Source organism: Barbatula barbatula, assembly GCF_947034865.1.
Source record: "Barbatula barbatula genome assembly, chromosome: 8".
Lineage (NCBI taxonomy): Eukaryota > Metazoa > Chordata > Actinopteri > Cypriniformes > Nemacheilidae > Barbatula > Barbatula barbatula.
This window is the reverse complement of record NC_136771.1, coordinates 16046466-16068689: the sequence shown is the minus strand read 5'-3', so window position 1 is coordinate 16068689 and position 22224 is coordinate 16046466. Positions and strand designations below refer to the sequence as shown.

At 38.1% G+C, this 22224-nt stretch overlaps 1 protein-coding gene across 2 annotated transcripts in view; it reads left to right on the top strand.

The window, feature by feature from the left end:
* bnc2 (basonuclin zinc finger protein 2) overlaps positions 1–19707 on the top strand; it is a 124306-nt gene extending 104599 nt beyond the window's left edge. Inside the window, exons 1-3 of one of the 2 annotated variants that reach the window (XM_079462519.1) lie at positions 2380–2532; positions 7577–9858; positions 18065–19707. In XM_079462519.1, coding sequence (XP_079318645.1) covers positions 2509–2532; positions 7577–9858; positions 18065–18827 — 3069 coding nt within the window. In that variant the 5' untranslated portion in view covers positions 2380–2508 and the 3' untranslated portion in view covers positions 18828–19707. Of the gene's footprint in view, positions 1–2379; positions 2533–7576; positions 9859–18064 lie in introns of those variants that run through there. The other variant, XM_079462518.1, reaches the window with a different exon arrangement.
* Positions 19708–22224: the final 2517 nt, after the last annotated feature.

Sequence of the window (22224 nt, the reverse complement as noted above, 5' to 3'; positions counted from 1 at the left end):
TTTAGAAATATTCTACAGGGACTAACCATCTATACTTATTGTCTAACTTCCATGTAGATCCCAGATAGCCCTGAACCTCTGGCAGGTAAATACCAGTGCAAAATTAATCACAATCAGTTTGAACTTTTTTATTTTGTGCATTTGTCTTTTGTTGAAGAGGAAAGAAGGCTGTTGCCAGTGTGTCAGACTCGGGCACCTTTTCTACCCGTGAGAGAACATATGACACACATTCACATATTGCACATATGTGACAGGATGAGAGGCTGAAAATGGGAGAGGAAAAGATGATAAACAGGAGATAAAATGAGAGAGATGATGCAGTTGCAGTTATTGTTTTTCTGTAATCTTTTAGTGTGAGAAATAAGGGAAGGGCTTTGGAGCATGTGCAGTGCTCAGGGGAACTTCCTTTGGGTGACAGTCTATGATGAGAGATGGTGTTACACTGCCGTTCGCTAGGGTGTTCCGGCTGGCTCCAATTAACCTTGCACTGATTGCCCCAGGAGCTTTGCACACTAATTAGAGGTGAGAAATATGTCTCTGATTCAGAATGCCACAGACACACGGAGGCACTGTGATTCTGAAAGACAGGCCGAGATGTGATAGAGACCTTCTATATTGTAAGCAGGAGTATTCAGTCTTCAACCCAGCTGGTGACAGTTAGCAACCCTGACATCCTGATGATCCTGCTGTCTTTCTCTCAGCCAGCCATATGGATGACATCCTTTTTACGTGAATGTGGTGATGAAAGTTCTCAACAGTAAAACTCTTGACAGTCATTCATACATTCCCTAAATTGTCACTGCCAGATGGATAGTTGAGTGATGGTGCAGGTGTGAGAGGTTTGGTTTTTTAGTAATCCTCATGCATCCCTCTGAAATGTCATACAAACAATGTTGGGTGAAAAAAGAAAGAACACAGCCATTGTGTTCAATTCACCCAGGAAATGTTTAGATTTGACCCAACCATGGGTTGAAACAATGCAGCGTTTTTGACTGAAACTACCTATCATAGCATAATTTATAATCCAAGGGTTGGGTTCGACCCTTTTTGACCAACCATGTGTAGACAAATAATCCAGCATTTTTACAGTGTATGATTGTAAAATCCTGCAGCACATCCTTGGTGATCATCTATTCGGTTTGAGTTTATTCTTTAAAAAGTAATGAGCCTGTGTGTGCACGAGAGTGAAAGACAGACAGGGAAAAAGACTAAAGTGTGTAGGTGTGCAAGAGTGTATAGGCAGAACACAATGCTGCTTTATTTTCCGGGCCCAAAGGTTTTAAGGTCTACAGAGGTGGGGAGATTGGATGTTCTAATGGCACTTCCCTGTCTCTATCTGAAACCTTCTGTCTCAGTTGGAAGCATCTGTGAATAAGAGTGGTCCATCTCTTTTTGTTTTACATGCTGTAAGTGAAGGATGTAGCTGATACAAACATGTTGTGGGAGTTGTACAGCAAACAGCCATTTGTACCTGACTTTGACCAGAGGGACTTGTGAGAGGGAATCAAGGGGAGGAGTAGAAGGAATGACTCCTGCTTAATAGCTCTTGAGTACTGTGGCAGCAGCTCAGCAAAGAGTATGTCAACTCCCCCTGGATATGGGCAATCTCCATTCTGCCCCTTGGCATGACTTTTCACTTTGATTTTCAGGCAGGCCTGTGTGCTTAAATGACTCCATCTCCCAGAAACCCCTGGGACAATAGGAGCTAAATATGTGGTCGCTGAGTGCTGCGCAAACGATTATAAGGGTTATCCAGTGTGTGCAATGTCATTTTGCAATGACTATTCTGCCAGTAAATCAACCAGGACACCTCTAAAGAAAAGGTTTAAAATTCAACTTTGGTGGCAAAAACTCAAATTGAAAAGATCACAATTTGTATCCACCACCACTTTTTACAAGGTGTGGTTTGTAGTGTCATGTCTCCGAAATGCATTCCTTTCATTTTAAGATTAATTTTAAGATAATTGCGAAAAAATTGGATTAAAGTGTTCATATGTCCAAATAGAAATTGGTTGGAGATGTTTCAGTGAAAATGGGCTCAGTGAGTTTGATCCAGGTAAGAAGTTGAGTCCATTTTCCACACACGCTCCTCTCCTGCTCAGTGAGTTAAAGGAGGTTCCCTCCAACAGCTCAGCATCTCCTAATTCACAGGAAGCAAGGGGCATGGTTTAGCAACCCAGTAACCAAGCATGTCAGGCTACAATGCACGTTCTATCTCCAGGAAGCTAGCCCAGTGTGCGTGCACTGCACAGGCGGGTGTTCAATAAAGAGGACCACTAAAGACTTTAAGGCAGCTGTGATAAGGCACAATTACTGTCAGGTGTGCCTGGTCATTTGCCACCACATACGTGTTATTAGAGTGCCCCTCCTTTCTCAAACGCCCACTCCAGTAGGCAGCCTGATTGATGGAACCGGTGGCATTGATACCGGGGAGACGTTAGTTTCGTCACAAAAGAATCTTCGCCCCAAGAATCTAGTTGATGTCTCTGTATGACAGCTATATGACCAATGTGTTTACTACTGCAGACACAGGTATTTTGGTATATCTTTTGGTATTTATCAGTTTTCTCTAAAATGAAATGGTCAAGGTCTGGTCTCAGGTGTCCTCGGTGCACACCTAACAGGATCCACAGTACTCTGATGTCCCACTGTCTATGCTTTATATACTTTTTAAACCTGTTTACCCTTTGCTAAATTGAATGTGTTGAATAAGTTACATATAGGTTTAAATGCATGTGATAAATGCTTTGATGGTCTACAGATTTTCCCCATGTATATGTTACATTACAAAATTGCAACACCATATAATATTTTCGACAGTTAATGGTGAACCCCTGCCCATCCCCTGTTCACATGCACACACATTCCTATTCACTCTTGAATGCATATTGGTTTGTATGTGTCAGCAGTAAATAATGCTGGTGACAGTCACAGTAGCTTTGTATCTTATGGGTCTCTCCGGAGGCCTGAAGGCCGGAATAGTGATGCTGCTGAGGCAGATAACGGTAGGAAAAAGCCATGTCTTAGCTAATGGTCTTGCATCTTCCTGGCAGCATGTCAATAATGGCTCTTATCACATTAGGCAAAAGTCCATTAGCTTTTTCTCTTCCCCTGCATGCACCGTGCCAGTACCAGTTTGTACACAGACTTTTAAATAGTCTGCATGTGTTTGTGTGTGTGCACGTGTGTTTGTGATATAGGTCCTTAAGATACGAGACCTATTTAACCAATGAGGGTTACACAAGGATCTGTGAGCTTTTTTCCTCAGATGTCCTGGCTTCAGGCCGCGGTCTTTGACTTACCAAACCCCCTGCCACCCTTTGCCACTTCCCTACTCAATTATTTATTGGTTAAGATAAAAAAGTCAAAAAGTACAATACTGAGCAATTCATTGGATGAAGACCTTCAAGATCACAGGGAAACCTTTGCTTACACAGTTTTGTTTTGGAGATGAGAGCTACACCTTGATCAATAGTGAATTCCTGTGGCATCCACTGATTCCTGTGTCCTGTTGTATGGCAGTCCATAGAGTTTCCTGTATCAGTTCCCAGACCAATTGCCAGTAGTTTGTCGATTTACTAAAGTTAAATATATAGTAAAGTAGAGTAAATCAACAAAATACTGAGTTTGACAGGCCGTTTGAGGAGCTTAATGATCCCCTGACACTGATAAGTGATGATTGTTATAACGACAGTATCCTGTAGACTAGGGAATGCTAATAGGATGTTGACCGAACTGCATAATTGAGTGCTTTGTTTTGCTGACAGCATTGACATAGTGAATATGTGGCCATCTTTTGCTTATCCTCGAAGATCATTTACAAAGCTATAGGCCTCCAGCATCATTACTGGACTGTAGTAAGTTACACCAGTGGCAGTGAGATAAATACAGCCATCAGAGTTTACACAGTTGCAGCATTTGCCGGCTGCACCGTGGATAGATGAGACGCTGTGACTTAATGCTGTAATTATTAACTAATTGTATTTAACCTCACAAATAGTGTTCAGCCACATTATGTAAAGGAGTCAAGAATGTGTAATGACAGTGTAATCCATCATAACGGGGGCGTGGGGGATGATTCTAATGAGTTTCTTTTTTGAGTATGGCAAATCTGCAGAACGCATAGATAGAGGCCACATTAAGCTAATTGGTGTAATGAGTGCCTTGGTGTAAAAGTGCATCTAATGGAAGGTTTCTTGTCTGGCTAATGTAGGGGAGTTGACTAAGGCTGAAGACTGATTTGTGGTCAGACACACTTGTATTTTATTGTACTAGTATATCTGAATAAAATGTAGGCTTTTTTGAAAAAGCCAAAGGAATATAATGTAGGGATGGTAATTAGCTATACACAATAATAAGAGGTTTCTAAACGTAACTCACAGCACACGATGTTTGTCTTAAAGCAAAAGTCTAGTCCAACTTGACCCCCTCCTCATTTGCCCATTCTGTGTGCTTTTCACGCTAGTTTTGAGTTTCTCTGTATGTTTGGAGTGTGGCCTTAGCATTGGCTGACTTAGCATTGGCCGACTTAGCATTGGCCAGACCTTTTAGAAGTGTAGACGGGTGTGATTGCAGAACTCCTCTTAGACAGACCCTCCAAAGAGTGGAGCCTGTGACCTGTATCGTGACAGCTGGCTGGCCTCACCGTTTCTAACGAACTCCATTTGGTAAAACTTATAGCTCAGTGCCTTTTTTATGCTTTATTTTCATATTTAAGAAAATGAGGAAGAGAAAATGAGATAAATTCGTAAGTGAAACTTGGCCATGACTGACAGTTGAATGGGAGGAGTTAACGGATGCTCTGCCCAAGCATTCTAACATACGTCTTTTAAGATGGATAGTCATTACAGGACGGAAGTGCATTTTCAGATTTTAACTGATGATTATAAGGGCACACAATTTTTTAAAAGGGAATGACCCACATTGATAAGCTATCTACAATAACTCTGCGATATTTCATGAAAAAATAGGCATTGTATTGTTTTATTTCACTAGGACTTACCATACAATATCATATTGAATATATTTTGTTTCCATCTTTGTTGCAACAGTTTTAGAATGGCTTTATGCAGGCAGACCAGTCCTTTTTTTATTCTTGCTTTTTGCAGTATAGGGAACTGCTTCCTAAAAAATGAGTGGCACACAGTTCTGTAGAATCTTAATTGCCATTTATAGTGTTACATACACAAATGAAAGATTTAGACCGTATGAATATGAAATGTACAACTGATTTTTTTCTATTCTCAACAAGAAGAAACAAACAATGAGAGATAAGGAGAGAATCAAACTCAAATATTCCACAGTATTAAAAAGAATTGGGTATATCTTTTACTTTTATTTAAGTATTGTCTTTGTTATTAGATTTGACCCTTTGTAATTACATTTTTTCGCTTCAATTTCATCAAATGAAATACTCAGTGCTCAAACCACTGTACAGTATAAAATAATATTGTTGAGGCTGAAATTGAATGTCTACCTCCAGGCTAAAGTCATACTCAAACACTGAATGAAAGAGTAAAGTGTTTTTTAATGTATATTTAACAACAAACGCCCCAGTGACTATTGATGTACGGTCTCTGGAGAATTAACCATCTTAAATTTCTGAGGCTGTGTTGCTGTGAAACTGTTCTGTATTCCCACCTCTCGCTCACTCTTACCATCTTCTCTTTTCTTCACTTTCTTCCATTCTTTAAGTCTCCCACTCTCTTTAAACATTTATTCTCTGTCTGCACCTTAAAAGCCCTTTGTGCTTTGTGCTGGTGATTTTTACAACTCTTAAAATCGGGTTAACCATTTATCATTCATAGATCCTTGCAGATTGCATGGGGCAGACAAGGCCTACAATAGCCTTGCGTCGTCTGTAATTGTCATCAGAACAAAAATTGTTCCCTTGATGTTGCCCTGTTTGGTGTCTCAAAGGCCCAGTGGAGAGTAAACTCAATCATTTATGTGGCACACTTTTTTACAGGCCTGCCAACTAACATGTATATACAATTTATGATAGACCATACATAAAGTCAAGTTTGTAACTTTAAATCCCTGTGTAAATGAAACCCCAAATTATGGTCAGTAAAGTAATTCGCTGTCACGTCATTTGACTGATTTGTCTGAAATGCAACAATGTTATCTTACTATGTTCTTTTTCAAAGCTTGCTTGTTATGTTGATATAAATCATTGTTTCATAGTTATTGTTTTGAGCTATTTTGTTATGCCTTTGTCATTTCATTACTCATTTGTTTATTTATTAATAGATAATAGTTGCTAAATAAGATTAATTTATTGTAATATTAGTTTTAGTTTTGTTTATTTTTATAATTGTAGTGCTTTAAACTTACATTTTAGTCAAATATAATAACATTGGTTTCTAGTCATATTTATATGCAGTTGTAGCAAACGGAGATTATATGTATAGTTTATTAAATAATAAATATTCCCTTTGATCAAATATTCCATCTTTAATGTTTATTCTCATGCATCCTCTGCAATCCAGTAAACATAGTTTAGTTTACATACTTATATACAGCATAATAAATGTAAGTGCAGTTAGTTGCACACCAGCAATAATACGTAAATAATTGTGGGAAGTAGGGCTGGGCAAAATCAATAAATTGTTTTTTTTAATGTGGTGGATTCAATATTGATTCTCAAAAGCCGTGAATAAAAAAAATCCTTTCATATTTCCGCAAGCATTGAGCATTCATTAACTTGAATGTTATCGCTACTACTATCCACTAGATGTCACTTTTCCTTTTATACATTTATACATTTATACATTTATTCATTTGGTAGACGCTTTTATCCAAAGCAACTTACAAGTAGTTTACAACTGGTGGATGTTACAACAGGGAGCATATCGTTCAATCATTGCTTAATTAAAATGGCGGATGTCGAATTTAACATCACCTTACCATAAAAGCCAGCAGCCTCTTTACAGCAAACTTTGTGAAATTTTGTTTGTTGTACTGTATCTTAAATGTTAAATAACCTCCATCCGATTTGATCAAGGTATGCGACTGTTCTGTTTCAATATACCAAGGTGTGTTTAAAGTTTAATATACAGATTTGTGGCTCTTCATTTCATTTTTTAATTCACCATTGTAATCTGATATTTACTGATTTTGATAGATTAAATCTATAATCATTGACTCAAATCGTGAATCGAATCGAGAGCTTGTGAATCAGAATCGAATCAAATCGGAACATCATAATCGACACCCAGTCCTAGTAGGGAGGCATTCTCCCACTGATAATATATTTATTATATTATATTTATTATTGATCTGCAATTTTATGGGAAGTCACCAAAAATAAGCCTCAGTGGGAACATAGGTTATTCTTTTTGGGTGTTTACCAAAGACTGTATTATGCTTTGCACTGGTAAATGTGCACGTAAGGTCTACATCTGTATGATTAATTTAAGAGAGGAAAAGATAAAGTGGACGAATCTAGAGTCCTAGATCTAATATCAGTATTTAACTGTCATTACCCCTTCATCATCTTTGTCTTTTCGAATGCCTTTGACTATACAGAAACAATAAATTTTTGTATTTGTCTTCTTTCTGATATGGCCTCTAGGATTCTGCAGGCAAGGTTCTGGACAGATGGACCATAATGTCGCGAGAAGAAGAGATCATCACTTTGCAACAGTTTCTGCGCTTTGGTGAAACCAAGTCTATTGTGGAGTTGATGGCCATCCAGGAAAAGGAAGGCCAGGCAGTCACGGTGCCATCATCAAAAATTGACTCTGGCATCAGAACTTTTATTGAAAGCAATAATAGTACACGTAGTCCCGGGCTGCTTTCACACCTGGAGAATAATAGCCCCTCTAGTATTCACCATTTCGAGAACATCCCAAACAGTCTTGCCTTTTTACTGCCCTTTCAGTATATCAATCCAGTGTCTGCCCCAATGTTAGGACTGCCACCAAATGGACTGACCATGGAGCAATCAGGTCTCAGGATGCGAGAGGCAAATCTTCCTGGTCAGAGTGAGCCAGTGGAGACCAGTGAGTCTGAAGTGTCGCTCTCTCCATTTTGTAGTGGTCAAAGCCCCAGTCGAGGAGCAGTGGGGGGCTTTCCCAACTCCATTGAACTTAAGACAGAACCCAACAGATCTTCGTCCATCTCCCCAACACCATCCACACACCACTCCCAGCGGTCACAAACACCACAGCAGCAACAGCAGGTGCAGCAGCCAGGCACTATGAACAACCACCAAATCCATCACCATTTTGAAAAAAGTGAACATTCCAAGACTATTACACACTCCTCATTCTCTTCCAAAATGCATCGCATGCGTCGTATGGGCGCAACCTCGCGCAAGGGTCGTGTCTGCTGCAACTCCTGCGGCAAGACTTTCTATGATAAAGGCACCCTAAAGATCCACTATAATGCTGTGCATCTCAAGATTAAACATCGTTGTACTATTGATGGCTGCAACATGGTTTTCAGCTCACTGCGCAGTCGGAACCGCCATAGTGCCAATCCCAATCCTCGCCTCCACATGCCTATGTTAAGAAACAACCGGGACAAGGACCTAATTCGCTCCGGTTCTGGTTCAGCCACACCTGTCATATCAAGTGCAAAAAGTGGTTTCACTCTAACAAGCCCTGGGCGGCCTCCGCTAAGTTTTGCCACCCCTCCTCTAGACCCCATGTTACAGTCACCTTTGCAGAGCCCACTTGTCTTCCCTTCCCTAAAATCTGTGCAGCCAGTGCAACCTGTACCACCTTTTTATCGCACGCTGCTTTCTCCTGCTGACCTAGTTAGTCCTCCCGTGTCCCTTCCCACTAGTCCTATACTGCCTACCACAACAAACAGCACATCTTTGACAGACCAGCAACAATTGATGTTATCTGCTGGCTCCCATAACACCCATGTTTCTGAAACGACAAAATTTACTCATTGCCTGCCCACAACTCCTACTACCCAAGATTGCACCACTCTTGACCCGATGCCTAAAAAGAAGCCACGCAAATCTAGTATGCCAGTCAAGATAGAAAAAGAAGTGGTGGATGTTCCGGAGGATTTTTATGACAAAGATGATGATGAGAATAGTTGTAACCACCACCACCACCATCAGCCATCCCACCTCCATAACAATGTCAATGGCAACTGCAACAACAACAATAATAAAAGCAGCACCGGCCATCACTATGAGAGCAGCGGACATCAATCCCCATCGCAAAATGAAATTACAAGTATAGCCCTTGGAGGCATACTCCGGCCAGACCCAGCAGAGTGCAGGGGTAGAGGCAATAATGACCTGCGCTGTATTGGCAGTTTTACTTCTGAGGACCAAGATCATGATCGTGACTTTGAAAATGAGTCTGAGACATCTGAATCCAAGATACTCTACCGTGATGAGATGATGGACACAGAAATACAGCAGCCTGTCCTACGGAGAAATCTAGATAAGAAACAGCAAAGGGCAGAAGATGAGGAACACCACCAGAAAGATTTGGAGGAACAAAATCATTCCCCATCGTCTCAACACCAGCCAGTTATCAAAATTAAGGAAGAGATAAATGATCCTACTTATGATATGTTCTGCATGGGTCAGTATAGCCTTTACAATGGGGGTATGGCAGTTGCAACAGCAGCCAGTATGGCTGCATTACATGAAAGTTTTATCTCTTCTATTGGCTATGGAGCGAGCCCTCCAAAGTTCCCCTCTCAATCCCCGGAGGGTGATCTCTGCCCAAGCCCTGATCCTAAGATCTGCTACGTCTGCAAAAAGAGCTTTAAAAGCTCCTACAGTGTCAAACTGCACTACAAGAATGTACACCTCAAAGAGATGCACGTGTGTACTGTCGCAGGGTGCAACGCTGCTTTCCCCTCCCGACGGAGCAGAGATAGGTGAGACAAATCAATCTCTTGTTTCACAAAAATCTAATATGCAAACTAATGTTATTATAATAAGGGGTGAGTTTATAATAGATAGACTAGATCAGGGTCTTCAACCTTTTTAACATGGCGTGCCGTTAAATGTTGTTCTTCGTAATCACTGTGCTGTATCAACAAATTTATCTAAATATAATTATTCATTATATGTAATCTGTTTACCATAACATAAGAATAATTTTTGAAGAACAATTCTATCTTTGAGGAAAAAGCATAATGGCCATGTGATGTCTGATTGGTGGCGCTCCGCTACAGATCTGGCCTCAAAACCCTGCCGCACCACAGAGTGCCACACATAAAAAACACGTAGGCTAATCCGTCAAAATGATATTTTTTGTACAAATAAACGTAATAATAGAGACTGCAAGATATATCTATCTGTTTGGGAATAATGGAAAAAAATAGCGCATTAATACAAAAATACTTATTTGTTACTCAATTCTACTACATTAATAGCAGACACAGAATAACAATAACGGATTTACCAACTTGATATATAGCCTATTGAATAAATAACGTTCAAATACCACATATTGTTTAATAAAAATATCGTAAAAATAGGTACAAATTGGTCCAACTTGCAACAGAAGTAGACTTTGAACTTAAGCTTGCACATAGAGATTGTACTTGTCTGGTGTGCGAAACCTGTGAGCTGTTCGAGACAGGATGCGCCGCAACGCATTGTGTCTCGTGTGCGAACCTCCTTACAGTACATTTGAAGCCTAATAATATTATCAAGCACATACCCGTTGGTCTTTAAATTCTTGAACGGGTTGGGATGCTTTGTCAAGCTCTTGGCGGGCATGTTTAAAACATCATTTACAGGCAGATCCTGTGGTGCAACATCACACCTCTTATCTCAGTGATTTTCTATAATAATGAGACAAACTATTTATAATTGACTTAAAAATACTGAGTAATATCAAAAATTATTATAACTACATTAACCATAGAATACAAACCAAAACCATGTAGTATTGGCGTCGTATTCCATATGAAAGCACAAACAACCATTGCATGTCACACAGCAACTCAGACTGATCTGAAAACACTGTAAGCACAGACAAGTACACACAGAAAGTAACGCATATTAACCAGTTATAGTTAACAGTGAATAGTTATACAGTCTGGGGAACTGAGTTTTTATTACATGTTTGAGAGGCACAAATTACCCATTAACAAGAAGAACATGTGTTGACTGTGCATTTTTCAGACACATATTAATGAATTAATGTGCTGTTTACCTGTAATTGCTCGCCTGTCACACTCAGGTAGAAATGCATACATTAGCAGACGTTGAGGCTTGTCAAACCACTGAATTTATTAACACATCAGGAAGTGTGGGTCTCTCCCTCTGCTAGGCAACACATTTATCGTAAACAGTCCTTGAATACATTTGTGCTAGAGGGCAAGCAACAAACAGATCCTCAGTCAAATGTATACTCTCCAAAGGTAATTGTTTAGATTGGCAAGATCCCCCATAGTATTATTGGTGACATTATAAAGGATAGTGAGCAGATTGCTACCAATATAATCGTTAGTTTTAGTGGCCTTTATCAAAGTCCGTTTATGGAAGTTGTGCCACTCGGTTGCCATGTTTGCAACACATCTGGGCAGTTAATAGCAAATCCACAGTCCTATCTACTTGAATGGGGAAGACCGATAATCAAACCGGACATGAACTGTACCATAACTTGGGTTTACCAAGCTTGAATTGCGCTCAAAATCACCTTTTTCAAGATCGCTTCTTCCACTGTGCATGCGCACAGGCTGCTAAGCGCCCCAGAGAATCATCAGTCAATACTGATTGACTATTGGCTCGTTCCGCTGGAAGGCGGGACTTCCTTTGCTAGCGCGGCCATATTGAGCATTGCATTCCTCCCCATTCATTGTAATGGCAGTGGGGCATCTAGTTCATTTTGCCCTTGTTCAACTGTAGTTTTAAATGCATAGCCGTATCGACTACACTGACAAAAAGATAAATGCTCTTCAATTATAAGTCCCTTTAAATAAAAGTATCCTCTAAATAAATAAATGCGAATAAAAATAATGTTTTTTTCTAGTTGTACTGTAGGGCTGTCAAAATATTCAATTTTCACTACATTTACATTTATTCATTTGGCAGACGCTTTTATCCAAAGCTACTTACAAGTAGTTTTATACAGTGACACCCCCCCCCCCCAAAAAAACACAGTAATGATATTATCTTGGTATTTGTTAAAATGTTTATAAAAATAAATAAATGATGCCATCAGTTTTTTTTATTTTGTGTTTTTCTGTTATTTGGTCATAAATCACACTTAAGACGTGTATGAAGGCAAAGATAGCAAAATTGTTAATGGGTGCTGAATAGTACAATATGTGTACAATTAACACGATTTTGATAATTGTGGTTTTAAATATCCTGATTATTGACAATATTGGTATATTGTGACATCCCTATATTGTACATAAATACAACCAGAAGTTTCCTGCTCTGCCTTAAAAATTGCATTTTCATAGTAAAACCTACATACAGTACAAAAAAAGGATTATTCACTATAAACATGGTAGCAGACAAGGCTGTTGATTCATTAAGTGTTACACTTTATCCTCTTGAAAGTAGTGAAGCCTCTTCTCCATTTACCTCTTTTAAGAAAACTTCTGTACAGCAGCTTTATGCTTTTTGTACAGAATGCCAACCCAGATGGCGTGCCTTTATCTTTAACATACAGTAGCCCTTGTGTCAGAAAAGTACTCTGGGGGGCATGAGAGGCAGTGAAAATAAATCTCAGATGCTGTTGAGCCAAGAAAGATGTCCCCCTCTCTCAGGGCCGGCCCGTGGCATAAGGGACATAGGTGGTTGCCTAGGCCGCAAAATGAAAAAAGCTGCGCCAGACGAGAGAAAAAAATTCCACATGTAAACAGCTTCTTGCATCATGACGCGATTATAATTAATCATCTTAATACTTATAAAGCACATAGTCTGCATGACCAATACCTAAACCTAACAACTACCTTACTATCTATTAACATGCAACAACTTAAGAGTTTATTGGGAAAAAGTTGTCATTCATGGTTTGTTAATATCGATATACTGAAATGTGATCCCTATTTATTCCTATTAATCTAAATTCATGTTATATAAAAAATGTGCTTTCTAGAAAATTCTTTTTCAGATATTTGCATTAATTTATTTTGTATAGGGGCGTAATCTAAAATCTTGCCTAGGGCACCAACAGAGACTGGGCCGGCCGTGCCCTCTCTGACAAGTCACAGTTTTGTTTAGAGCTAACAACTGAAGATGCATGTGTGTTTGTTACATGCTGCCCCTTTACTTGAATTTACAAACGTAAAGCTCAACTGAATTACAGCTCCCTACTTCTTACCTAATTTTAAGTTCCTGTAGGGGGTGACATCTGTTCACAGCCCAGTTTGTTCTTTAGTCAAATCTAAACAACAGTGCTGACTGTTGGTTTTAAGATGAGGTGAGTGGAGATGCTGGTGTTTTTCTCTACTGAGGTGTCATATGCATCTATGCCAACAGTGGATGGCAAAGGTTATTGGGCAATTGAATTAGAGGTATTATGAATGCCAATGCCAGGGTAACAGAATGCTTTAGGCAGAGGATGCCTGGTGTCTTGTTTGCAAATGGCTCAGTAGGTTAAACTTATCTTATTGTATTACACATTTTCAAGTGCCATTTTATATGACGTATGTCATCTGCTGATAGATCAGTTCATATGTATTTTAACTGAGAAGCTGTGCAATGGCGTATAATGTTTAATAGTTTTTCAGCAATAACCGTTAATTTTATATTGTTTAGTAATGTATTAGTATAGTATATTTATAATACACAGTGTTGCTTTTAGATTCTGGCCTTGCAATCATTGTAAATATTTTGTGTCTATGTTTTAATCCACACATGAACTGTATGTCATTACCAGTACCATCATTTTAGAAATGATATTTGCAGAAGATCTACACTCTTCTCTAACACTTTCACATTTACAATGTATACTAATAAAATATTCACGTGTGTCCACGCACATACTAATTTACATTTACTATTTCACATATTTTACATCACCGTTTTACATTAAAGCATTAAGATATTATAGCAAATATATATTATCAGTCAGAATTTGAATCAGTAATTTTAAAGTAAAAAGCAAATGCTAATACAGCCTAGCATTTAAATTCAGCGTTAATGGTGTCTTTTACCCACACCGACTTTTAAATTAGCTCATGGCATCCCTAAGTAGGTAGGCAATTTGATCAATTGCATCCTGATCATAACAAGTTTTGATTTCCATTTACGATAATCAATGTCTAGAGGCTGCAGATTTGACAGAGAAACGGGTAGGTTAGAAAATATACGTTTAATAAAACGTTTATTCTTTGTAGATAACAGACTTAAACAGACACAGGGTAACGGTCCAACTCAAGTGAGATAGAATTCTTTTCAGGCCAGCTTTTGTCTGAAGAAGTTTCCAGCCAGCGTCAGCATTTTTTACCATATTCACAAACACGGACGTAAATGTCATCTAATGAAAAATAACATAAAAGAGCAAATTTTCAAAGGGCCACAAATAATATAACAAAATTGTACTTGTAAGTATAGCCTTGCGATAGTTCGGTTATTAGGTTCACCACGTGTTTTTTTGTTTTGGGTGACCTACTACGTAACAAATATTGAAGGGATAGTTCACCCAAAAGTGAAAATACTCAGATTGTTCCAAACCTTTCTTTGTTCTGCTAGACACAAAGGAAGATATTTGGAAGAATGTCGGCAACCAAACAGATCTCATCCCCCATTGACTCACATTTATTTATTTTAAAGGTGAAGTAAAGGCGGAAGCAGTCAGTAAACCAAAGCGCTGTGAGGCAAGGAAGGGCAATGTATCTAAACTTAATTTGCTTTTTGTAGCTCTTAAAGTATCAGACTCTGTCAGTAATGTATTGTTTTTGCTTTCTGTCTACTCTAACCGTATTTTTGAAAGTCTGCCTAATTAAACTCGTGATTTTAAAAGCACATTAGCTGTTATTGTAACACTTTCTATAGCTTCACCAAAAAATTTCGTGTTATGAAAAGAGGGACTGATTATAATACTTCTAATTTCTTATTTCTAATATTTCCCTTACTGTGACCATAAGCGGTGCTCGTAAAAAATAACTGCAATATGCAAAACTGGTAAATCCAACCATTAATGTAAATGAAAAATAAAAACATTCTGTTAACTGATAAACAAAGTTATAACAACCGAACTACGGGAAAAACTGCTCTTACTTTTTTAAACCACCTAACACCAAACTCTCCGATTGCTGGTCTCCCGGCTTTTGGTACACAAATGTTGACAGGTATGCCCCAAATAGAGTATAAAACTTTCAATATATCAAAAGAAAGAACATATGTGAAGAACTTGCTGCATTCATTCATTTTTTTATTCCTAAAAAAATCTAATCTTTGTCAACAATTAAAAAAGGTGCTTCAAAAGAGCCATTTCCTCTTTATAATTTAAAGAACCTTTTTGGCACTACAATGAACCTTTTGAAACAATACTTGTAAGAGTAAAGGTGTTTGACCAGATACAAATAATGTATTTGCTTGTCTTTGGTGTTGTGTGGTGATGTTGTACTCTTTCAGAATATGTGTAACAGCTCCCCCTACCATATAACTTGGTAAACACTGAGATACAGATAGGGTTCTCAATAACATTACAAATAAATGTAAATAAAAAATGACGGGCAATGTTCTTTAACAGCATTTAACATGTTTTATATGTATGCTAATGTTTATCTCACAGTTCATGAGTTTACTGGCATTTGTTGGTGTGATCTAAACAGTAAACTACTGAAACTTTACATCTAAATCCAGCACCCAACTTAGACTGCCTATGTTTACTGGTGTTTGTCAGATTTGTGTGAATTCATTTTCAACGCATTCTAAAGACTTTTATTAGTTTGTTCAGGTATGTATTAAGGCTGAACTCTGGTACAAAGGCACTCCGGGTTGCAGTTTGACACCTGTGCATTAGAGGAAGAGATAAAGGCAAAACAAAGCAGATCTTTATATAATGTGACTCACTTTCCCTTTTCAATATTACAACTCATTTCACAAATGTGCACACTTGGCTAGAAGTGAAAGGGCCATCAAATCCTAAAGATGATTAACGTTCCTGGGACAAGACACATTAAGAGCCACACCTCTCTCCTCTGCAGAGTTAAAAAGAATTCTCAAGAGACGCCGCCTCCAGCTTTGGGCAAATTGGTTTGGCTGCCACATTAGAGGCTGAAAGGGAGAGAGATAGCTGAAGAGGTGTTTGGGAATGGAGGAGGGGCCTGAAATAGGTTTGCTAGGGGGTAGAAAATGAGACAGAAGACCTTAGCTTGATAAATGAAAGGATAGTCTCTCTCTACCACACAGTGTAAGGTTTGAGCTTTATGTTTATCCCTGATTATTTCAAATGAACTAACTGAAAGGTACCACTTGCTTGGTTTCTTGAAATAGTTTGAAAAAGGTGTGTAATGTTAATTACGCATATATGTTCATACAGTATTTATGCAAATAATATAATATAGCTGAGGTCTGTTTTTCTGAGTAGGCTACTGTGTGTTTTTGATAATTAGTTGTGGCAGTCTAGAGCTTATGAGCAGTGTGAGGGATGGTCAGTTTCCAGGGATGGTCACATGCTGCAAAAGGAGTTGCCAATATAAGTGTCATCAACAGCTTTTATAAAAAACATTTTCACATCTAAATATACTCCAGCATACAGTATATTGCAAATATATGTAATTTCCATAAATCGTTTAAACTACCACTAAGTATTTCAAATATAATAGAATAAAACAAGGTAATAGTTACCTACCAGTGCACACATATTAAAAATGCAATTCAAATACATAACAGTTAATTCTTAAAATTACAACCTTTCTATAATATTGGACTGCTTTTGTATTGCACTGTATAAATAAACTAAATATAGTAATACATATGTACACACATCAAACACATTCATCAGAGTGCTACTCTTTTAAATGTTGATGATGCTTTGGTGGCCCGCTCCTGTATATCTTATCAACAGAAAGGGTCCCTCTATTGAATTTATTTTTACTTCTTGCAGGAGAATGTCGGATAGGGAACTAAATAATTAAAGAAAAGGGACCCTTTTTGACTGCATCAACCATGGCACTGCTGGTAAGCTCTACAACACTGTGTAATGTTTTTATCAGTTACGTTTAGGCTAACTTTTAATTTAAGTCACTTTTGCATGGCCAGGGATCCCTGAGGTCATCTTTCTTTGTTTGTTTGCTTGTTTTCTTTTCCTAATTCTACATATCGTTTGGTTTGCAAATGTAGCTGGCAATGGTTGATTGGTTTGTTTGTTTGATTGATTTTTAAAAACCCACAAAGACTCTGTTCACATTAATATCTTGGTTTGTTGTTCCATTTGTTTTTGTTACCCCATTCTACATGCAAGAACTGTTGGTATGCTTTGGTTTTCTGTGACACTATATGTAACATTTATGTCATTTTTAGTTGACATATTGCATGGTCTCAGTTTTGTCTAAGTCATTTCTTAAGCAGTTGTGAAGGGGCAGAACAAGTTTTAAGAAAATACATTCGGACTGAGATGAAATAATGCAAAGGCACTTTCTCTCCCTCGTGTGTGCTATGTGATCCTGCACTCAGGTGAGAGAAAGTCCATCTTTATTAAAGTGAGGAGTACACGAACAATACGTTTATGGGTCTCGATTAAGCTACCTTTAAAAGTGAGTCAATGTGCTAATGCTGTCCGAGTCTGAGTTAATATGATATTGAGTTTCCCTCGAATATTGCATTACCACAGCTCAAATCAATTGATAAACTCCCATTCAATGTGGTGGATTATTTAATTGAGTCAGAGTCAATTGCATTTGTGCATGCCTGCAGACGTGCTGACAGGAGTAAACACTTTAGCAGAATACTGTCTAAGCAGGTTTAGAGTGATTGAACTCCCTGCTGTGTCAGAACGTAGTGTGCTCTCACACAAACTCATGCAGTCACTCGAATGAAACCTAAAAATGCAGTAAATGCAATAGAGTGCTTCTCTACTGATGTGATGATAAGTCCTACAGTAACAGAATGTGTAAGATGCTAGCACAGAATAACCACAAGAACCTGTCCTTTATCTTGTTGCAGACATAGCTCCAACATTAATCTGCACCGAAAACTACTGACCAAAGAGCTGGATGACATTGTGCTGGACTCCCAGCTTGTGACCCTGCCTAAGGATCTGCGTGCTGAGTTCCTATCAAAGATCTACGCTGGCCACCACCTGGGAATGGAGGGGGTTGGGAGCCCTGCCAGTGTCCCACCACGAGGCATTGGCCACCAGGCGATGGGATCTTCAGCCACCACAGAATATTCACTCAGCAACGGCTACTTCCGAGGCACCAATGATGACTACATGGTACTGGACCTTAGCACCACCTCCAGTGTACAGTCAAGTGGCAGTGTGCAATCCTCGCAGGAGTCTGATGAGGGTAGTGATGAGGGCATCATGCTGGATGACCTGGATGGCGCTAGTGACATTGAGGACAGCACCCTCAGTACTGGGGACCAAAGTGTGGGAGGGAAAGATAAAGATGAGAAAGAGACCCGAAAGTATGAAAGAGGAGACACAGAGGATGGTTTTCTACGCTGTGATCCCAACATCTCACCATCCATCTTGCCATCTAGTGGAGGTAATGGGGCAGGAAGCATTCTATGCACCATATGCCACAAAATGTACAGTAACAAAGGGACCCTTCGGGTGCACTACAAAACTGTCCACTTGCGTGAAATGCACAAGTGCAAAGTACCTGGCTGCAACATGATGTTTTCTTCTGTGAGAAGCAGAAACAGGCATAGCCAGAACCCCAACCTGCACAAAAACGCCCCCTATACCATCATGGTTGATTAGAACAGATCCCTTCCTACCCTATTGCCTCAAACTCAACATAATCCTCAAAGCAGCCTCCTCTCTAATTGACATATTGCCATACCATAAATAACAGTCTCAAAACTTGTTGTTAATTTGAAAAAGACAAAGCCGCACTGTGTTCATTGGACACAATTTTGTTTGATACTGGAAGCATATGACTGAAAATTTGAATGCTTAGATCCCGCCGTCCCTGACCCAAACCTCTCTTTCGATCTTTTATTTGTGACTGTTGCCTGCAGAAATGATAATAATTATGAAAAAAACTCTATGTATTTGTGTATTGACAATTTTTAAAAGAATCCCATAAAAGAGCATGAATGGCTTAAATATGTAAATAATGTCCCGAGGGGCTTTGGTGTAAAACAGTTGTATTGATATGTTTTTTTGTGCGTGGTAAGGGTGGGATGGTTGTTTTTATGTTGAAGTCAATGACATTCACTTCAAGACAAAGTAGCATTTGCCTAGCTTGGTTCTTTTATGTTGGCTTCGGAATATTTTACCTTAAAAAGAGAAAAGAAAATCATGTGACATGTGATTTGTTTTATCTACCTGTTAGATATTGAGATTGAGCTGGCATGCTTTCAGCTCTAAAAAAGTACCTTTCCTTTTATTTTCTTATGTTTATAGCTTTAGCTTTATAAAAAACTTAAAAGAAAAAAATAAGTTTTGCACTTTGCAACTATATGAGTGGTATTGTTTAGGATTATAAGGATAACACTTAACAATGATGGTTGTCCAACATGAAGGTAAAAATCTTTAAAGATACAGTGCCAACGGTAATTACTGTACCTTTAACAGAAATGTGCCAGATCTTATATGGGAGGAACCACATCTGACATAATTAAAACCAGTATCCATTCTATTTAGCTAGTGTTTCTGGTATTAATTCATTCAAATAAATGGCAATTAATTTGTATGCAGTACATAAATGTTACTAAGGAGTACATGTGTACGGTTACAGGCTGCATTAGCCTAAGGGTTGGGAAGGCAATCTTTGTACTGCATGTAGTGTTACTTTAAAAGCTTTAGTAAGACTATATTTGGTCTGTACTAATTTGCTTAGTTTTATCTTATAAAAATACAATTTTCATTTCACATGTGTTGCACAAAGTGTCCCTAAAGTGTGACCAAAACCGCAGTTCATTCCCCAAAATCCAAGTTGATACATTTTTATCAGTCTTGAGGTTTTGCTATCTTCTCTGTTGCTTTATTTTTAGAAACGTATGTCCTCTGCGAATGGTTTGAATTTATTAACTTGTTCTAGGCAAGCATTGTCTGTTGGCCGTACAATAACGAGACGATGGGGAAATCGGTACTAAGTTAATGAAACCATTGGTAATTAAAAAATTAAATAATAAGATTTTTGCTCATTGATGTCAGTTGCTCTCAACTGGAATAATACAAAAAACTTATTTTGAAGGAATGAAGTAATATTGGTACTTCATAAAGTTAAAAAAGGTATTAATGCTGAAATAAAGACTGACTGGATTTCGCTGTTTGTACTGGATAGAAGAGTCTGAATTTAGAGAGGAAACCGTAGTGTGCATCATTAAAAATACATAGAATCTGGTATTTTCTGCCACTGATACAGCTAACAACTCGCAGCAATTCAAATAAGTGATCAGTGAATGTTTCTTGCATTACAATTGAGAAAACCAATGCTTTGTTTCTCTCTCCTGTTTCCCTTCCTCTGTTTTCCTGCTGTCTTTCAATATCCGTGTAGAATTAACAAATGCTAGGCCATTACTTTTTAAAGATGGGTAATGTGATACTGTATTTCAAACTAAAGGAAATGATCAACCTCCAGGTTTATATTTCTAGATTGTAAAACCAAAGACTCAAATGATGGCAATGATGATGGCAAACCAATCTCAAAGTAGGAAATTCGGTCCATTGCAGTGAATGGACAAACATTTTATGATCATGCGCCTTCCACAGTAGATATTTATATTTATAAATAATTTTAGACCATGTTATTTAGTGATTGCCATCAGGACATGAAGAGACTTTCAACCAGCGTAACAACAAAAAAATCTTAAAAGAATGGCCTGGCCACCTTCAAAGCATTAATATGATTATTTGGCTAAAGAGTGAGCTCATTGTCTCTAAAAGAGAATCCCTTACTGTGTCCGTATTAGCATTTATATTTAAAAGTGTGTATATTAAAAAAATCTGCCAGAGTGCGCAGATAGTATAAAGAGGAAATAGATTTAAAAGCAGGTTCTTGTGTCAGTTATTAAAGTGGAGAAATAAATCAAAGGGAGAATAAGACAAGGGGTGCAGTAAGAACCAAGTTAAAGAAAGAGCCCAAATTTCTTAGGACATCCAGCTAGTTTCTTAAAAGCAAGCAAGATGCTCTGTATACAGAAGAGTTGGGCAGTTAGTACTGTCCCAACATAAGAGTTGGGGTTTTACAATGGAGTCACTGGCTAAAAGAGTCTAAGCAAGCCTTAAATATTTCATTAGACCAATGCAGCTCTGAGAACAGGACCATCACAAACTGAATCTCTTTCAAAGGTGATCTTTAAGCTTGCTGCGTTATCACTGTTCCTTTGAGCATATGAGATGTTAAAACACAGAACCAGAAACATCAAATTAAATTAATTTTATTATGATTATTTTCTTAGATTACTTTTGATTTTCACATTAGCTAAATTTCCAAATCAAACCAGTGTTACAGATGGGATCATACCGTAAGTTATGATTTGGAAAAATAAGAGGAATTATAAACATTTAGGTTTGTTTATAGTTTACTGACCTGAATAAGTTGTGTCCACAACACAGAATAATAACTGACTATAACTGCTAATAACTGTTACCTTATCTGGACAAGAAAGAAACTTGGAATTTTATGAGGGTGAGTAAATGCTGAAAGAACTTCCCTTTCATTTTAGGAGTCCAGTGGATGTAAACTGAACAGGATGATTGATCATTTGATTAAAAACATATGAAGAGTTTATTTCCGAAATGAGATAACTCTTTTTAAAACAATCAAAGGTCATGTTTTTTTTATTGTGCATTCTAATGAATATCAATCAAACTGCAGTTCGGAAAAACAAACTCTTCATATGAATTTAGCTTCTGAAGGACATTACTATATTCATTAATGAATAGTACTTTAAACTAATAGCACATTTGTAAACTAATCTTCCTGTTCAAACATTTACATACACCTGACTGTTTTATGATCGTCGTGTTTCCATCATGAGCACTAGTGAATTTTGGTATAATATCTAATGTAATAGTTGTGATTAAGCTCCTTAATTGTAATCAGTGTGTAAACATAATATGGCCACTGTTGAAAAGGGTCAAATATGCAGAAGCTTCTGGAACAGCAAAGGATGTGCAGGAGGATATTTCTGAATGGGAAGTTTAA